At 42.3% G+C, this 12,742-nt stretch overlaps 1 protein-coding gene across 18 annotated transcripts in view; it reads right to left on the bottom strand.

Moving 5' to 3' along the window:
• RBFOX1 (RNA binding fox-1 homolog 1) overlaps positions 1 to 12,742 on the bottom strand; it is a 1,121,108-nt gene that overhangs the window by 123,789 nt on the left and 984,577 nt on the right. For all 18 annotated transcript variants that reach the window (XM_066274941.1, XM_066274931.1, XM_066274932.1 and 15 more), the window contains 2 exons: positions 9,514 to 9,657; positions 2,336 to 2,389 (listed from right to left, as the gene is read on the bottom strand). In XM_066274941.1, the coding sequence (XP_066131038.1) occupies positions 2,336 to 2,389; positions 9,514 to 9,657 (198 nt within the window). The remainder of the gene's footprint in view (positions 1 to 2,335; positions 2,390 to 9,513; positions 9,658 to 12,742) is intronic.

Below are 12,742 nucleotides of genomic sequence, written 5' to 3' on the forward strand. Positions count from 1 at the left end.
AATGAAAATGTTCCTTTAAATAGGCTCTTTCCCGTAAAGGATAATGTCAAGTATGAAAAATCTCCCTGTGAGAGCCACCAGCCCTGTTTAGCAGGTCCTAAATGGACTGTCTCCACGCCTCTCCCGTCGTACCTAAACAGTCAGCCCCCACACCTGCAAGACCAGACTGGGTCTTTGAGGAGCATACTCATGGAGACAGAGAGGCTATTTTTGATGTTTCCAAATAAAATAAAAAAAATCAGCTCACAAAGTCAGTCTCTGGGTGAGGCAAACTTAAGTGGTCTTATTCCTGAAGCCCCAGAGACGGACTAATCATGGGAATGACGGAAGAAGTCTTAAAAATAGCACCACCATTGTACTTTCAAAATAGCAAACGATATTCTTCCAATGTCAACTCTCTAAAGGAATCCAACAGCTTTCTCCAACTGGCAAATGTTACAAAACAAAATATAAATTAAATAGAAAATTAAAAAAAAAACTTTAAAAGCAGTGGAGCTACGGACTTCGATTAGGAGATAGTTGGCCAATATTTCAGGTCCTTTTCTATCATTTTTCCTGGAATACATCAGGCCTGAGTGAACAGGATTAGACTGGATACATTTTTCTCTTCAGGCACTTGGCTTTGCAGATGTAGAAATAGTCCCTGTAATGGTTTCCAAATAAGAAGCAGAAGAAGAGTTCATTTCTTTGTCCTCCCAGCCTAGAAGTCAAACTACTGGCATATTATAACCATGACAGTAAAATACCTGATATTATAGAGTGACAAGGTCTGAACTAGAAGAACATGATATATTATATAATATAATGGATTGATTGTTTTTTAAACTCATCTGGTATTCACAACATCGTTTGGACTGTGGAGAAGAGAATACTAGAATTTTCTTTGCTCCATTCAATCAGCACTATTTCATTCAGCTAATACTAAATCTACTTAAGGAGGGAGGGAAACAGACTGTAAAGGAGTAACAAATTCAAAAATGTTGGCTTCATGAGGGAAAGACATGACTATTATACCCAAGAGGCTAGCACTTGCCACCTGGCTAAAACCAGATCTTCCTACTAACCCCTCCTGGACACTGACTTGTCCCAGATTGCTTGCGAAAGGAGAGTTACGGGCTTAAACTCAGTTTCTCTCTGTATCAGGGAAGCACTTTGTCTTAATATCCATGTTCACAGTATGAGGCAAGGAGAAAGAAGCTTAAATGTCCTGATGACCCAGGGGAGTGGTACCCCAGGAAGAAGACACTGTCATTGAGAAAGCTCACTATGTGGCGGCCGAGGTCACTACAAGTCCTTCTACTGTGTCGCCCCGTTATTACTCAAGTGTCTGCTGTTATGCCGAGAGCACCGTTTCCTCAGGGAGACGCTGATGGGGTTCTTGAGTTTCCTGTGGGTGCAGGTGGGAGGAGGCCACGTGAGCGACCACAGAACACCCACGGGCAAAGGGGCAGTGTGCACGCCAATGAAACACTAACCTTTGCCCTAACCGAGAAGACAGAGTGTTTATCACTTTAATAACAGGCCTGTAAAAACACAGCTGTCTGGGCCCCAATTTCAGAGTTTCTGACTCAGTAGATCTGGTTTAGACCCCGAGAACTGGCATTTCTGCTACGTTCCCAGGTGACACTGTTTGCCATGAGTCTGGGGACTGCACTTAGGTGACCACGGAAGCCGAGCATGTTTTGGAGGAGTTTGGCCTTTATTTTCTTTCTCCCAACCTATGTTCATTTTGAAAGTGCTGAAGCCTCCCTACAGAACCATTGGGTTTTATCCATAGGGGTGCTCTAGGAAAATCAACCAAAAATCTGGTTTTTCCTGGGGGAAAAAAAACCAAGCACAAAGCAGTGGCAAATTGCAAAATGTGAACTGGTCAACACGTTTAATGAATAAAACTATATTCAAAAGGCTGGTGTATATGAAATTTTCTCCCCTGCAACCCAGGAAAATAACTGCACTTTATTAATACAGAATAATCACATATTTACCTGCTCATGAGACTATCAACTCACTTTTTAATATAAAGAACATAATTATCACTGAAAAACAAAAATGTAGCAACAACATTATTTTTAAAGCATTGGGTAATTTTCCTCAGGAAACTTGATATACAGATAGCTAGCTATAAAGCAGCGATTCTAAATTACCCCCTTACATATTTTAAACGGAGCCCGGTACATTTCCCGCCACCTTGGAAACCGGAAGTGGTCTCTAAGGGAATTCCCCTGAGCTGCGTGTTCGCAAGGTGCTGATGGGAACAGTGCAGTTGTTTCCCGTTATTCATAACAGGCATTTTAAAATAAGCTAAAACAATTCCAAAGTGAATTAAGTCGCTTACCTTTGAGCCTCGCTCATTAAAAATAATTTCAACATCTAAGATTTTACCAAATTGCTGCAAAGAAATAGAAATATTTTATAAGCAAGGAGATAAATGGAGGAAATCGTATTATGCACATTGGTTATGGTACCCCCCCCCAAGTCAGGATCTTTTTCTCCCCCTCTTTTAATATATAAGGATGTCCATTTTATGTTCTTCTATCATTAAAAAAAAATGTACTTGAATCAAGAAAAAATATAACCACACGTGTCATTTCCAAATTATGGAACATCCCACAAGTGAAATATCATAGTAGGGGCCCGGGACCAAATGACTGATGGAGAGGTTAATTCTATTGCTCCTTTATTTTTATTTTTATTTTTTTAATATGCACAGCATCGCTTTCCCAGGCACTGAACAGAGAAGGTTAAAAACGGCTCATGTATGCGCCGACCCTCCTGGGCTACTCCACTAATCACTGGAGAAAAACCCTTGAAGTAGGATTTTGGTAGTAAAATGCTCAAATAAAATAGGGTGCTGCGGAATTGGGGCCCCAGCTCCCATAAAAGCTAGACAGAGCGGGGCCATGGAAGACACAGGCAGTACAAGACAGACAAAAGCTGGCTCCCTCCGCGGGCACCCACCCAAGTGGAGACACCAGCGCGGCTGGGGTTCGTCCTCTGGCGGAGATGTACTCCCCTCCGGAGGATTCTCCTCGTTGTTAACCAAACAAGCAGAGTTTCGACCATCGGCACGGATGTGCTCTGTAAGAAGGGAAGGCGACTCCACACGTTCAAGTGGAGGAGCACAGCTCCGGATGACAGATCAATTAGTCGTGTACACGACAGCTGCCTGGTTAAATTTAAATTTCAAATTTTTTCAGAGTAAATTATACCCTGAAAATAAAATGGGGACTTACTTATACGTCATAAAACACTGGTTATCTAAAATTCAAATTCCATGAGCCTCTCTTGTATATTTTTATTTGCTAAATCTGGTAGTCCCCGTGAGAAAGGATATCAAGAGATTCTTGATTCACGCGTGAAAGAGGTGGAGACGTGAACCCTGAAACCAGAAGCCTCGGAAAATCCAAAATCCTCATCCGTGACCTTGGAAATCCTGTCAGTTCTCTTCAATCACAGGAAGTCGAGTGGGCGACCTTTGAGCGCAAGTCGGAGAGGTTTGCACAAAAGTAGGCAACAAGGCCCGGGACAACGTAAGGTGAAAATTTTACCCCCGAGCGGAATGAGGGGGAATGTTCAGGTAGTGATTAAAAATTAAACAAGACGACCTAAAGCGATGCTTCCATCCTCCTTCTCCTCTGTTCTGAGCTTTCCTATTGTTCCCTTTGCTTCTGCAGCAGCGCTTTTTATTGTCTCCTTGATTGTCCGAGGAGATGTATCCCCCTCGCTCTCCCCTCCGGGGGGAAGCATGAAGCAGCCTCTATGCAGCAGAGGACAGAGTAGTTCCGAGGAAAGGGTAAGAAAGAAATGAGAAACACTTGGAACAGATTATGGAGAGCAACAGGCCCGAACAAGGAGCACCAGCTGAACAATGAGCATCAGTCATAGAATGTTGGGAGACCCCCCGAGAGAGCATGTCAAGAGGGTCTTACTAAGACTCCAAGAAAAAAATCACTTGGAATATACAAAGGCTAGCCACCAAAACACACAAAAATAAATAATCTACCTTACTTGGAAAGACAGAAAGATATACGCATGCTCTAGTTGAATATCAATATCACTAGCTGCGAACCTTGAAATGAAAGTTCTGACTACAAGAAAATGAAACCCAAAGCTTATGTCACCTTGGACCACTGAACTGTGTCCATTACTCAGAACACGTGCCCACCAAAGGGATCGTAAGCTTGACTTTTTCTTACTGAACAGAAGTGCTTCTCTACTTCTCAAAGAAGTAGAAGGACAGGAAGAAATCAAGAAGAGAAGGTTTAACTAAGGGAGGAGCTGGAAGGACGCTCGCCTGCGCCAGCAGACCTTGGAGATAGTACAGCCTCTGTTCCAGACCACGGTAAAGCAAATACCACAGTAACACCGGTCACACAAAGTCCTGTGGTTTCCCAGTGCATATCCAAGTTACGTTTACACTGTACTGGAGTCTATGACGTATGCAATAGCATTATGTTTAAGAAATGTACATACCTTAATTAAAAAACCACTTTATTGGCTAAAAAATGCTAACCGTCATCTGAGCCTTCTGCAAGTTGTAATCTTTTTGCTGGCGGAGAGGGCCTGACTTCAGAGTTGTAAGAAAACACCCTATCTGCAAAGCACAATGTAGCGAAGTGCAGTAAAATGAGGTTTGCCCATACAATGGAAATACCAAGAAACATGCAGCTAAGTTGCCCTGCAATTTCTGGACACTCTATAGTCTTTTGGTCAAGAGAGTAAGTACTCTTCTACAGAGTGTTCTCAGTGCCCTAGATTTGGGAAGAGAAAATCATTAAAAACAGAAAAAGAAAATGTTCAGATTTGGGAAATGAAGGGTTTGCCATTGAAAGGTGAACTAAATTTCATAGTGTAAAAAAATTCTCCAGCTTTGTGAATGCCTCAGAAGCAATCATTTCGATAGAACCTTAGAAGAGTCCGTCCACGCTGCTGTTATTGTATGTATTTCAGCTAAGATCCTGAGAGCACACACATTAGTGGAATGAGAAGTTTGTAAAGGACTTCTTCTAAAACTGTGAAGACAATGTCATCTACAGAACATTCTCTTAAGCAGTCAATACAGAAATACTTCCTTTAAAATAAGATCTGGTTGAGAAAAGAGCCGATTGAAAAGTCATCTTAGCATGTGTCTTTCCCTAAATGAAATGATGACACCATATGCCCCCAAATGGTCTAAAATGTTTGCCTCTTTGGCAGCTGCCATTGGGCTGATGAGTCTCTAAGCCAAGGAAACGAGCCTTAAAAAGAATGCTGATGTCAGCCCCATTTCTGAGACAGTTGTGTGCTATATTTATAGTATCAACAGTTTAATTGGGAAGTTTGGCACTAATGATGTAAACACAGCTGGCACATTTTCAGTTTAAACAGACACGACTCATTCGCAGACATAACTAGCATTTGTTTGCTCAACACCAATGTTCAGTGGTGTTCAACAACGATGCAAAATCCACGCAAGGTGTCTCAGTCGCTGAACTGAGAATGAAATCCAAGAGCTTATAGCTCGCGCATGGGCAAATATGTGCCAGGCATTGGTAGACATTCTCAGATCAAATAATATTTCTCTGAAAAGCCATACAAGATGTTCAATGGCCACAGCATGAAACATGAAAGTAAAGGTTAGTTCAAAGAGTTCACAGAGAGGCTAAGAAAAGGCATCACCTGAGTTTTCTTGGAGTTCGCTTCATGTTTAGAATGCAGACATAGGTGGCACTGTGCCTTGTCCAAAAAATGGTTTCACTACTTACAACACCACGTTGATGGAACTCCGGCATTAACATTGAAGGTGCCAACATCTCTATTATTCTCTTACTGTTGGAAAGGTGATCACGGAAGCTTCTAGTCATGTGATCTGTTTTTTTATTTGTTTTGTTTTTTTTGTGACCATAAAGAGACACTTCAGTAGATCATGTTCATGCCCAGGGAGGTCTGCATTTTGATAACAAAAACAAAGGCAGTGACATCAAAGGTGTTGTGCAAATGTGAAACCTGAATTCACTGAGCAGCGGTTTCTGAAAATAGTTCTCCAATGGAATGCGTTCTATCAGAGGTCCAGATTTATCACAACCACCTCTCTCCTCCCAAACCCGGAAATGCTTACATTTTGAATATTAGGTTAAATAACTTTGCATTCAGGAGCAAGGTATTGTGATTGATCAGGTGAAAATCCATACATTCCCTTAATGAGACCTTCAAGAATTCAATGTGAAGGGAGTACAGTCTCAGGAATGATCCCCCAAATGAAGACAGAACTCAAGGAGAAAGTAGCCAGACCAGGGTCAACATTCCTTCTTGTGAAATATCCAGGTGCAACAGCCTGATCACCTATTAGATCCATTTGCTCACGCCCTAACCGGTGCTGTGGGTACTGTGGCCACATAACTGCTTGACCAAAGAATACTCCATCTTAAAAGAAATAAAAAAGAAGGAAATCTACAATGAGCTAGAAGAGTTCTTGACAAGTACTGAAATAAACGCCTCCAAAGGAGGAGAAAGCAACGGATATGGAGTGCACAGGGAAGCAAAGGTCCCCAGGATGGCAACGAGGAGGCACTGAAGCCACAATCACACATAACACGTGAGGCCCTGGTGGTCACCATTAGTCCCACAGAGGCTGCACCCTTCCTGATTGAATGATTTGTGGTTACAGACGTTGTTTTGAACACTGCCAGGTTTTAGGCAGTTTGAGAAAGGAGGCTGCTTTTTTGTCTTGTTGTGTTTTGAGTGTGTAATCCCCCTGGCATATATATATTTATTAATTTTATGTACTGATTGATTTTTTTTGGGGGGAGGGGGAAGACAGACAGAGAGAGAGAGAGAGAGAGAGAGAGAGAGATGGATTTGTTGTTTCACTTATTTATTTAAGCATTCATTGATTGAGTCTTGTATGTGCCCTGACTGGGATCAAACCCACATCCTTGGTGTATTGAGATGATGCTCTAACCAACTGAGCTACCTGGCCAGGGCTCCCCCGGGTCATATTTATGAAAAGAGACAAAGGAGAAAAGCACAGAGATCATTATGAAGGCGTTTCTCTATCATCACCTTCTACCCATGTGAAGTGACAAAGGCAAAATATACCGACCAAAAGGAGAGAAGCTGTGTCAGGGTGACTTAGAAGACACCGAATTTGGATTAAAATGTAATTTATTCAAGTAAGTATGACCCAAAAGAGAAAACCATGCTTAATTCTCTCAACTGGGGTGTGGGAAACCAATCAGAATAACGGATGCGTTTTAATGTGATTTATGCAACTAGATGCGCTCCATCACCGGAGTGGGTTTGCCGCCACTGGCGTCTGGTCAGGAGGAAAGATTTTTTTTTTTCCTTTAATGTTAAAATTCTATTTCTTCAGAATGATGGTTGTAAGCCAAGGAGGCTACAGAGTCACTGCACAGTCCAGGAATCCATACGTTTCCAGTATTTTTTATGAATGAAACCCATAAAAATCTTGCATACTTTTCTGAATGGACACAGATGCTGTTTGTGACAAACAAGACTAATTTTAATATTGCCAAATGTCTGCCGTTTTGTTGATTCACAAACAGTAAGTGTATGCATCATCTTATTAAACTGACATCTTGTCAGTTACTTGACAATTTTGACTTTTACAAAAAGTGGCTGCGAAACCAGTAGGCTTTGGTCAAGTTTTGGTGACTAGTAGTACGATTGATCTTTTGACAAGACTTTGTTCTGTGCCACCTGCCCGGCCCTGTGAGAGTAGAGAGGCCCTGTCTTCACGCACACAGGATCCCTTTGTTGAAAGTTTTAGTTGTGAATATTTTGAATGCCTCTCCAACATAGCAGTGTAGCTCTCCAGAAAGTTTCAAGATAGCCCAGAAGACTAGAGATCAAAGAGCACCCTTCAGGGTGGGAATTAGGGAGGGCTGCAATGAGTGTGACATCATAAAAGAGCACCAGATGGTCACCAAGAGGACCAAATTCAAAGCCACCATCCCAGTGACACTTGAGTGAAGGTGAGCTGAAGAGCAAGACATCTTCCTAACTTGATGTCGCAAAAAGAATCTAATTCCTCTAGCTTCCCATCACTCAAACCTGGCCTCACTGCTTTACACACACTTAATCTCCACTTTAACTTTGAATGCTCTGTACTTTTCAAAGTCATCTTTGACCTGAAAGAGCCCGAGGGTGTCTCTTCTCTGCAAGAGTTAGAGGGCTCAACTCAAGGTTATTACCAAATGAGGGAGATGAAAGTGCAGAAGCTGACCTTTTCTTTTGAAATGTCAGGAATCGAGTCTGGGTATCTTCAATATTAGGGCGCTTGTTCTGCTTTTGTGTCTGATGCGCACTTGATAAACATCGTGCATGTTAAAGAAAGAAAGGGCGCAAGCTAACCCCACGGTCGCAGAGCAATGAGACAGAGCTCCTCTTTCATACGGGGAGTGAGATCTTATACTTTGTCCAGAACTAAGCGTTAAAGTTGGGCTTTTCCTTATTCTTTTTGTCATATTTGCATCTATCCAAAACCTCTTAGAAGAAGAATCTCCAGGCAGCCAACCTTTACTCTAAGTCAGATGTTAAAATTGTAGTTCTGGTCACTGAATTCATGGATATTTCCCCTCAGTGCTGGGATGCCATGGAGAAATAGACTGACTGCATTTGCAAACTTGAATAATTTCAAGTGCAGCACAGCTTTGTCCTGTGGTGAAACTGATCCCAAAGATATGGCAAGCTCATCCCTTCCCAAGGAAGACAGTGCAGATACTGTCCAGAATACTCAGTGGGTCATGATGTCCCGTGAGGAAGCAACCCTATCATTTATTTTCTCTGGGTTGGTAGTGACTTCCGGCTGCCTCTGAGTTTCACCATGGTGCCTGGGCAAGGCTGTCATTTATCATATAAATTTCCAAAACCCTTTTGCATCCCATATATGGTGAGAAAATCACAATAAGAACCTCTGGATCCTCATCACTGATTCCAGGAGAATGTATACTGCAGAATGCAAGTCAGACTTAGAAATCTTTAGCTTTTGTTTTCTTCTGTCTTTTAAGGAAGCTTAGTTACAATTAGTTATTCTCTACTGCTGCGTCTGCCATCTAAGCGCACAGTGCCTGGGAAAGAGTAAGGTGTGCACGAAAATGTCGTGGTAATTTAGCAACTGCAATAGGGAGAAGAACCAAGGTGAGGCATGATGTTTATTTTAGCCATGATATGGGGTCCGGGCCCCCCTATATTTGGGATCATTAATGGGCTTGTTTCAACAATGTATTATCTGGAGTTAATTTTCCATTTCGTATTTCAGTTCCAAATTAGAAGGAGACCGTTTGGCAAAACGGAAACACGGTGGACATATACTCAAAGAAAGTTGTACTAAAATCACAAGAGATTCTAACCACTATATACGCACAAAATCAGATCTGAAATCCACCCACCCCACCCCCCATTTTCCCTTTGTAAACATCTCACTCTCGTATTATAAATATCAAGAACTTACATGGAGGGAAGGGCTCTGGGGAACCCAGAGCAGACACTGCAGAGGAGAAGGGCGGTACTTACGCCAAACATTTGTCGGAGGTCCGGGTCCCGGAAGCGGAAGGGGATGTTGGAGACATGCAGCCGCTTGGGCTGGGACTTGTTTTCTGTGTTTTCAGAAGGTTGTGTCTGGGGCTGGCCATCCGTCGGCGCTGCGTCATCTGTCTGCTAAAAGAATGAGAGCGAAGCAAAGAGGCATTGAGTGGACCCAAGTGCTCTTTTCCAAAATGCTTTTGCAGCCCCTTATAGGGTAGAAAACTGCCAGAACACAGGGAAAGGGGCAGGAAGGAACTACCGCCGAGTCGTTTTCATTCATTCAGCAAATGCTTGTTGAAATCGATCTGAGTGTCCGTTCTGGTTCTAGGATTTAGCAGTGAGCAAAGCAAAAATCCCTGCCCTCATGGAGCGTAATTCTCATAGGGGAAGGCAGCCAATAAATGTGTTGATAAATAAATATGGAGCTGACAGAAGAGAAAAACACTAAAGAGAAAATAAAGCAAAGGAAGGGGCTAGTTAGTGCTCGGGATGGGGGGGGGGATTTCAACAAACAATCAGAGGGAAGTGTCATCAAGGAGGAGATAATACTCATAAAGGTGGGGGAGGGTATATTCCTTAATCCAGGCTGTTCAAAATCTTAAAATGCCTACATAATTCTCGAGACTGTGCAGATAAAATATTGGTAAACATACTAAAACATTTGAAAAGGCTGTTTGGTATTCTGCATTCAAATAATCATCTGATTGACTTAAGGGTTTTTTCTTTTTTTTTTTTCTTGATTATGTAGACCTGTGTTGCCCATTACAATTTACCCCATGTGGCTATTTAAATGTAAACAAATTAAAATTAAAATGTAAAATTCAGTTCCTCACTCACACTAGCCACATTTCAAGTGTTCCGTAACCACATGTGGTTAGGGCGTCCATATTGGACAAGCAGATGCAGACTATCAACATCACTGCAGAACTTTCTATTGCACTAAGTTGGTATAGACAATGTTATGTTATTAATAAACTCATCTGCCTCCCATTGCACCCTTGCCAAATAAAAGCCTGGATCACATGCCATTACATTGACACCCATATATAGGCAGGAACTAGGAGAAAAGTCACAGTAATAATTGGTATCATTGTAGCCATTCCCATATTCTAAGTTCTAGAGCAGGGGTCCCCAAACTTTTTACACAGGAGCCAGCACTGTCCCTCAGACCGTTGGAGAGCCGGACTATAAAAAAAGCTATGAACAAATCCCTATGCACACTGCACATATCTTATTTTAAAGTAAAAAACAAACAAAACAGGAACAAATAGAGTATTTAAAATAAAGAACAAGTAAATTTAAATCAATAAACTGACCAGTATTTCAATGGGAACTATGGGCCTGCTTTTGGCTAATGAGATGGTCAATGTCCGGTTCCATATTTGTCACTGCTAGCCATAACAAGTGATATGACGTGCTTCCGGAGCCCTGACGCGTGCATCCTGTGTCACCGGAAGTAGTACTGTACGTGAGTGACGCCACATACAGTACTCCAGGAGCACAGGTTGCGTCTGCATCCTGTGCTTCTCTCACTGACCACCAATGAAAGAGGTGCCCCTTCCGGAAGTGCGGCGGGGGCCGGATAAATGGTCTCAGGGGGCCACAGTTTGGGGACCCCTGTTCTAGAGTTTAAACATTTCAGAGACATGTCCTTTTTAGACTTTCCCTCCAATTAGCACATACTGCCTCTGGGTGGCAGTAGATGCCGTCCACGTTAGATACCTGCTTCTCTGAAACTAAGGTGCAAAACCTATTGGGAGGCCCATCAAACTTATGAGCAAAGAACTGTCCTCACCTACTTATACGCTATTTAGAAGCATATAAGTGATAAAAAAAAAGAAACTATCAAAGCAGTCAGGTAGGTATAAAATAAGAAAGACAGTTTTACAAAGTGAAATATATTCCAAAATAATGAGCATGACTAGTGATTTTTCTCACCAACCCTTGTATTAACTGACAGATTTCATTTATTATTTCATTATTCTCTGCCCTATACACACTGAATTGCATTTTTAAATAGATTTTATTTATTGATTTTAGAGAGAGGAGAGAGAGAGAGGGAGAAAGAAAGGTGGGGGAAGAACAGGAAGCATCAACTAGTAATACTTGCTTCTCTTACGTGCCTTGACCAGGCAGGCCTGGGGTTTCAAACCAGAGACCTCAGCGTTCCAGGTCGACGCTTTACCCACTGTGCCACCACAGGTCAGGCTCTGAGTTGCATTCCAAAGTCAAGACTTCTAAGTGACTGGCATGCTACTCTGCAAGCTGGTTTCATATCAAAAGCCCTACCAGAAGACTCCTTCCACTTACAACTTCAGTGTTGTGATGGCAACAACAGTTTTGCTCCTGCTTTTGGAATAAGAAGGAAGATGGTGAAAGTAATGAACAACGATAACACTCCATGCCTTATAAGGACCTCTGAAGATTGAACAAAATAACATACGCCTCCTTGGCAGAGTTCTTGGCACATCGTATACAGTCAATAAACGAAGTGTGACGTGATAATGTTTTTAAATGTTGAGATGGAGGTGTAAAAAGCCTCTCTCAGGAATCAGGAATCATAAAGAGATGGTTCTCATTTGCTTATTAAACACCTTTTTACTGAGAAATTACTATGCACTAGACATAGAAATGTCTTTCAAAGCACTTGCAGTTTCCATTTTAGTGCTAGACAAAGAGTTAGAAAAAAATCAGCCGTAATATACACCGTTAAGGGCTGGAATGAGCGTGAACCACAGAGGGCTGAGGAAACTTAAATCAGGGTCGCACAGCAGAGCTGGAGTCTCTGCAGGGCTTGCCCACTCCGCAGGTTAAATCTTAAGTGGGGTATGTCTAAGGGAAGAGGTGAAGGGGACTGACGAGTGACAGCAGGTGGCAAAGCATTTGCAAAGACGCACAGAGGTGAAACCATGTTCTGGATTCAGGGGAAGTATATATATACATGGACCTCACTGTCACGGGTCGGAGGGGCCGTGCATGAAGGAGGGGCAGGAGAGCACAGAGCAACAATATATATTTCTTCCTATAGGCTGTGAGGAACCACTTAAGGATCACAGCACGGTGACACTACCAGTGCAAGAGCCATGGTCGGCAAATGACAAATGCCTGTTTAATGGCTGGCTGACTCACCGACTAAATGGGTGAATGAATGGATGACGAGTGTATGGATAAACTGAAGAATGATGGCATGAATGATCAACCTCACCACCCTCAGGTG

This window comes from Saccopteryx bilineata, chromosome 4 (assembly GCF_036850765.1).
Source record: "Saccopteryx bilineata isolate mSacBil1 chromosome 4, mSacBil1_pri_phased_curated, whole genome shotgun sequence".
Lineage (NCBI taxonomy): Eukaryota > Metazoa > Chordata > Mammalia > Chiroptera > Emballonuridae > Saccopteryx > Saccopteryx bilineata.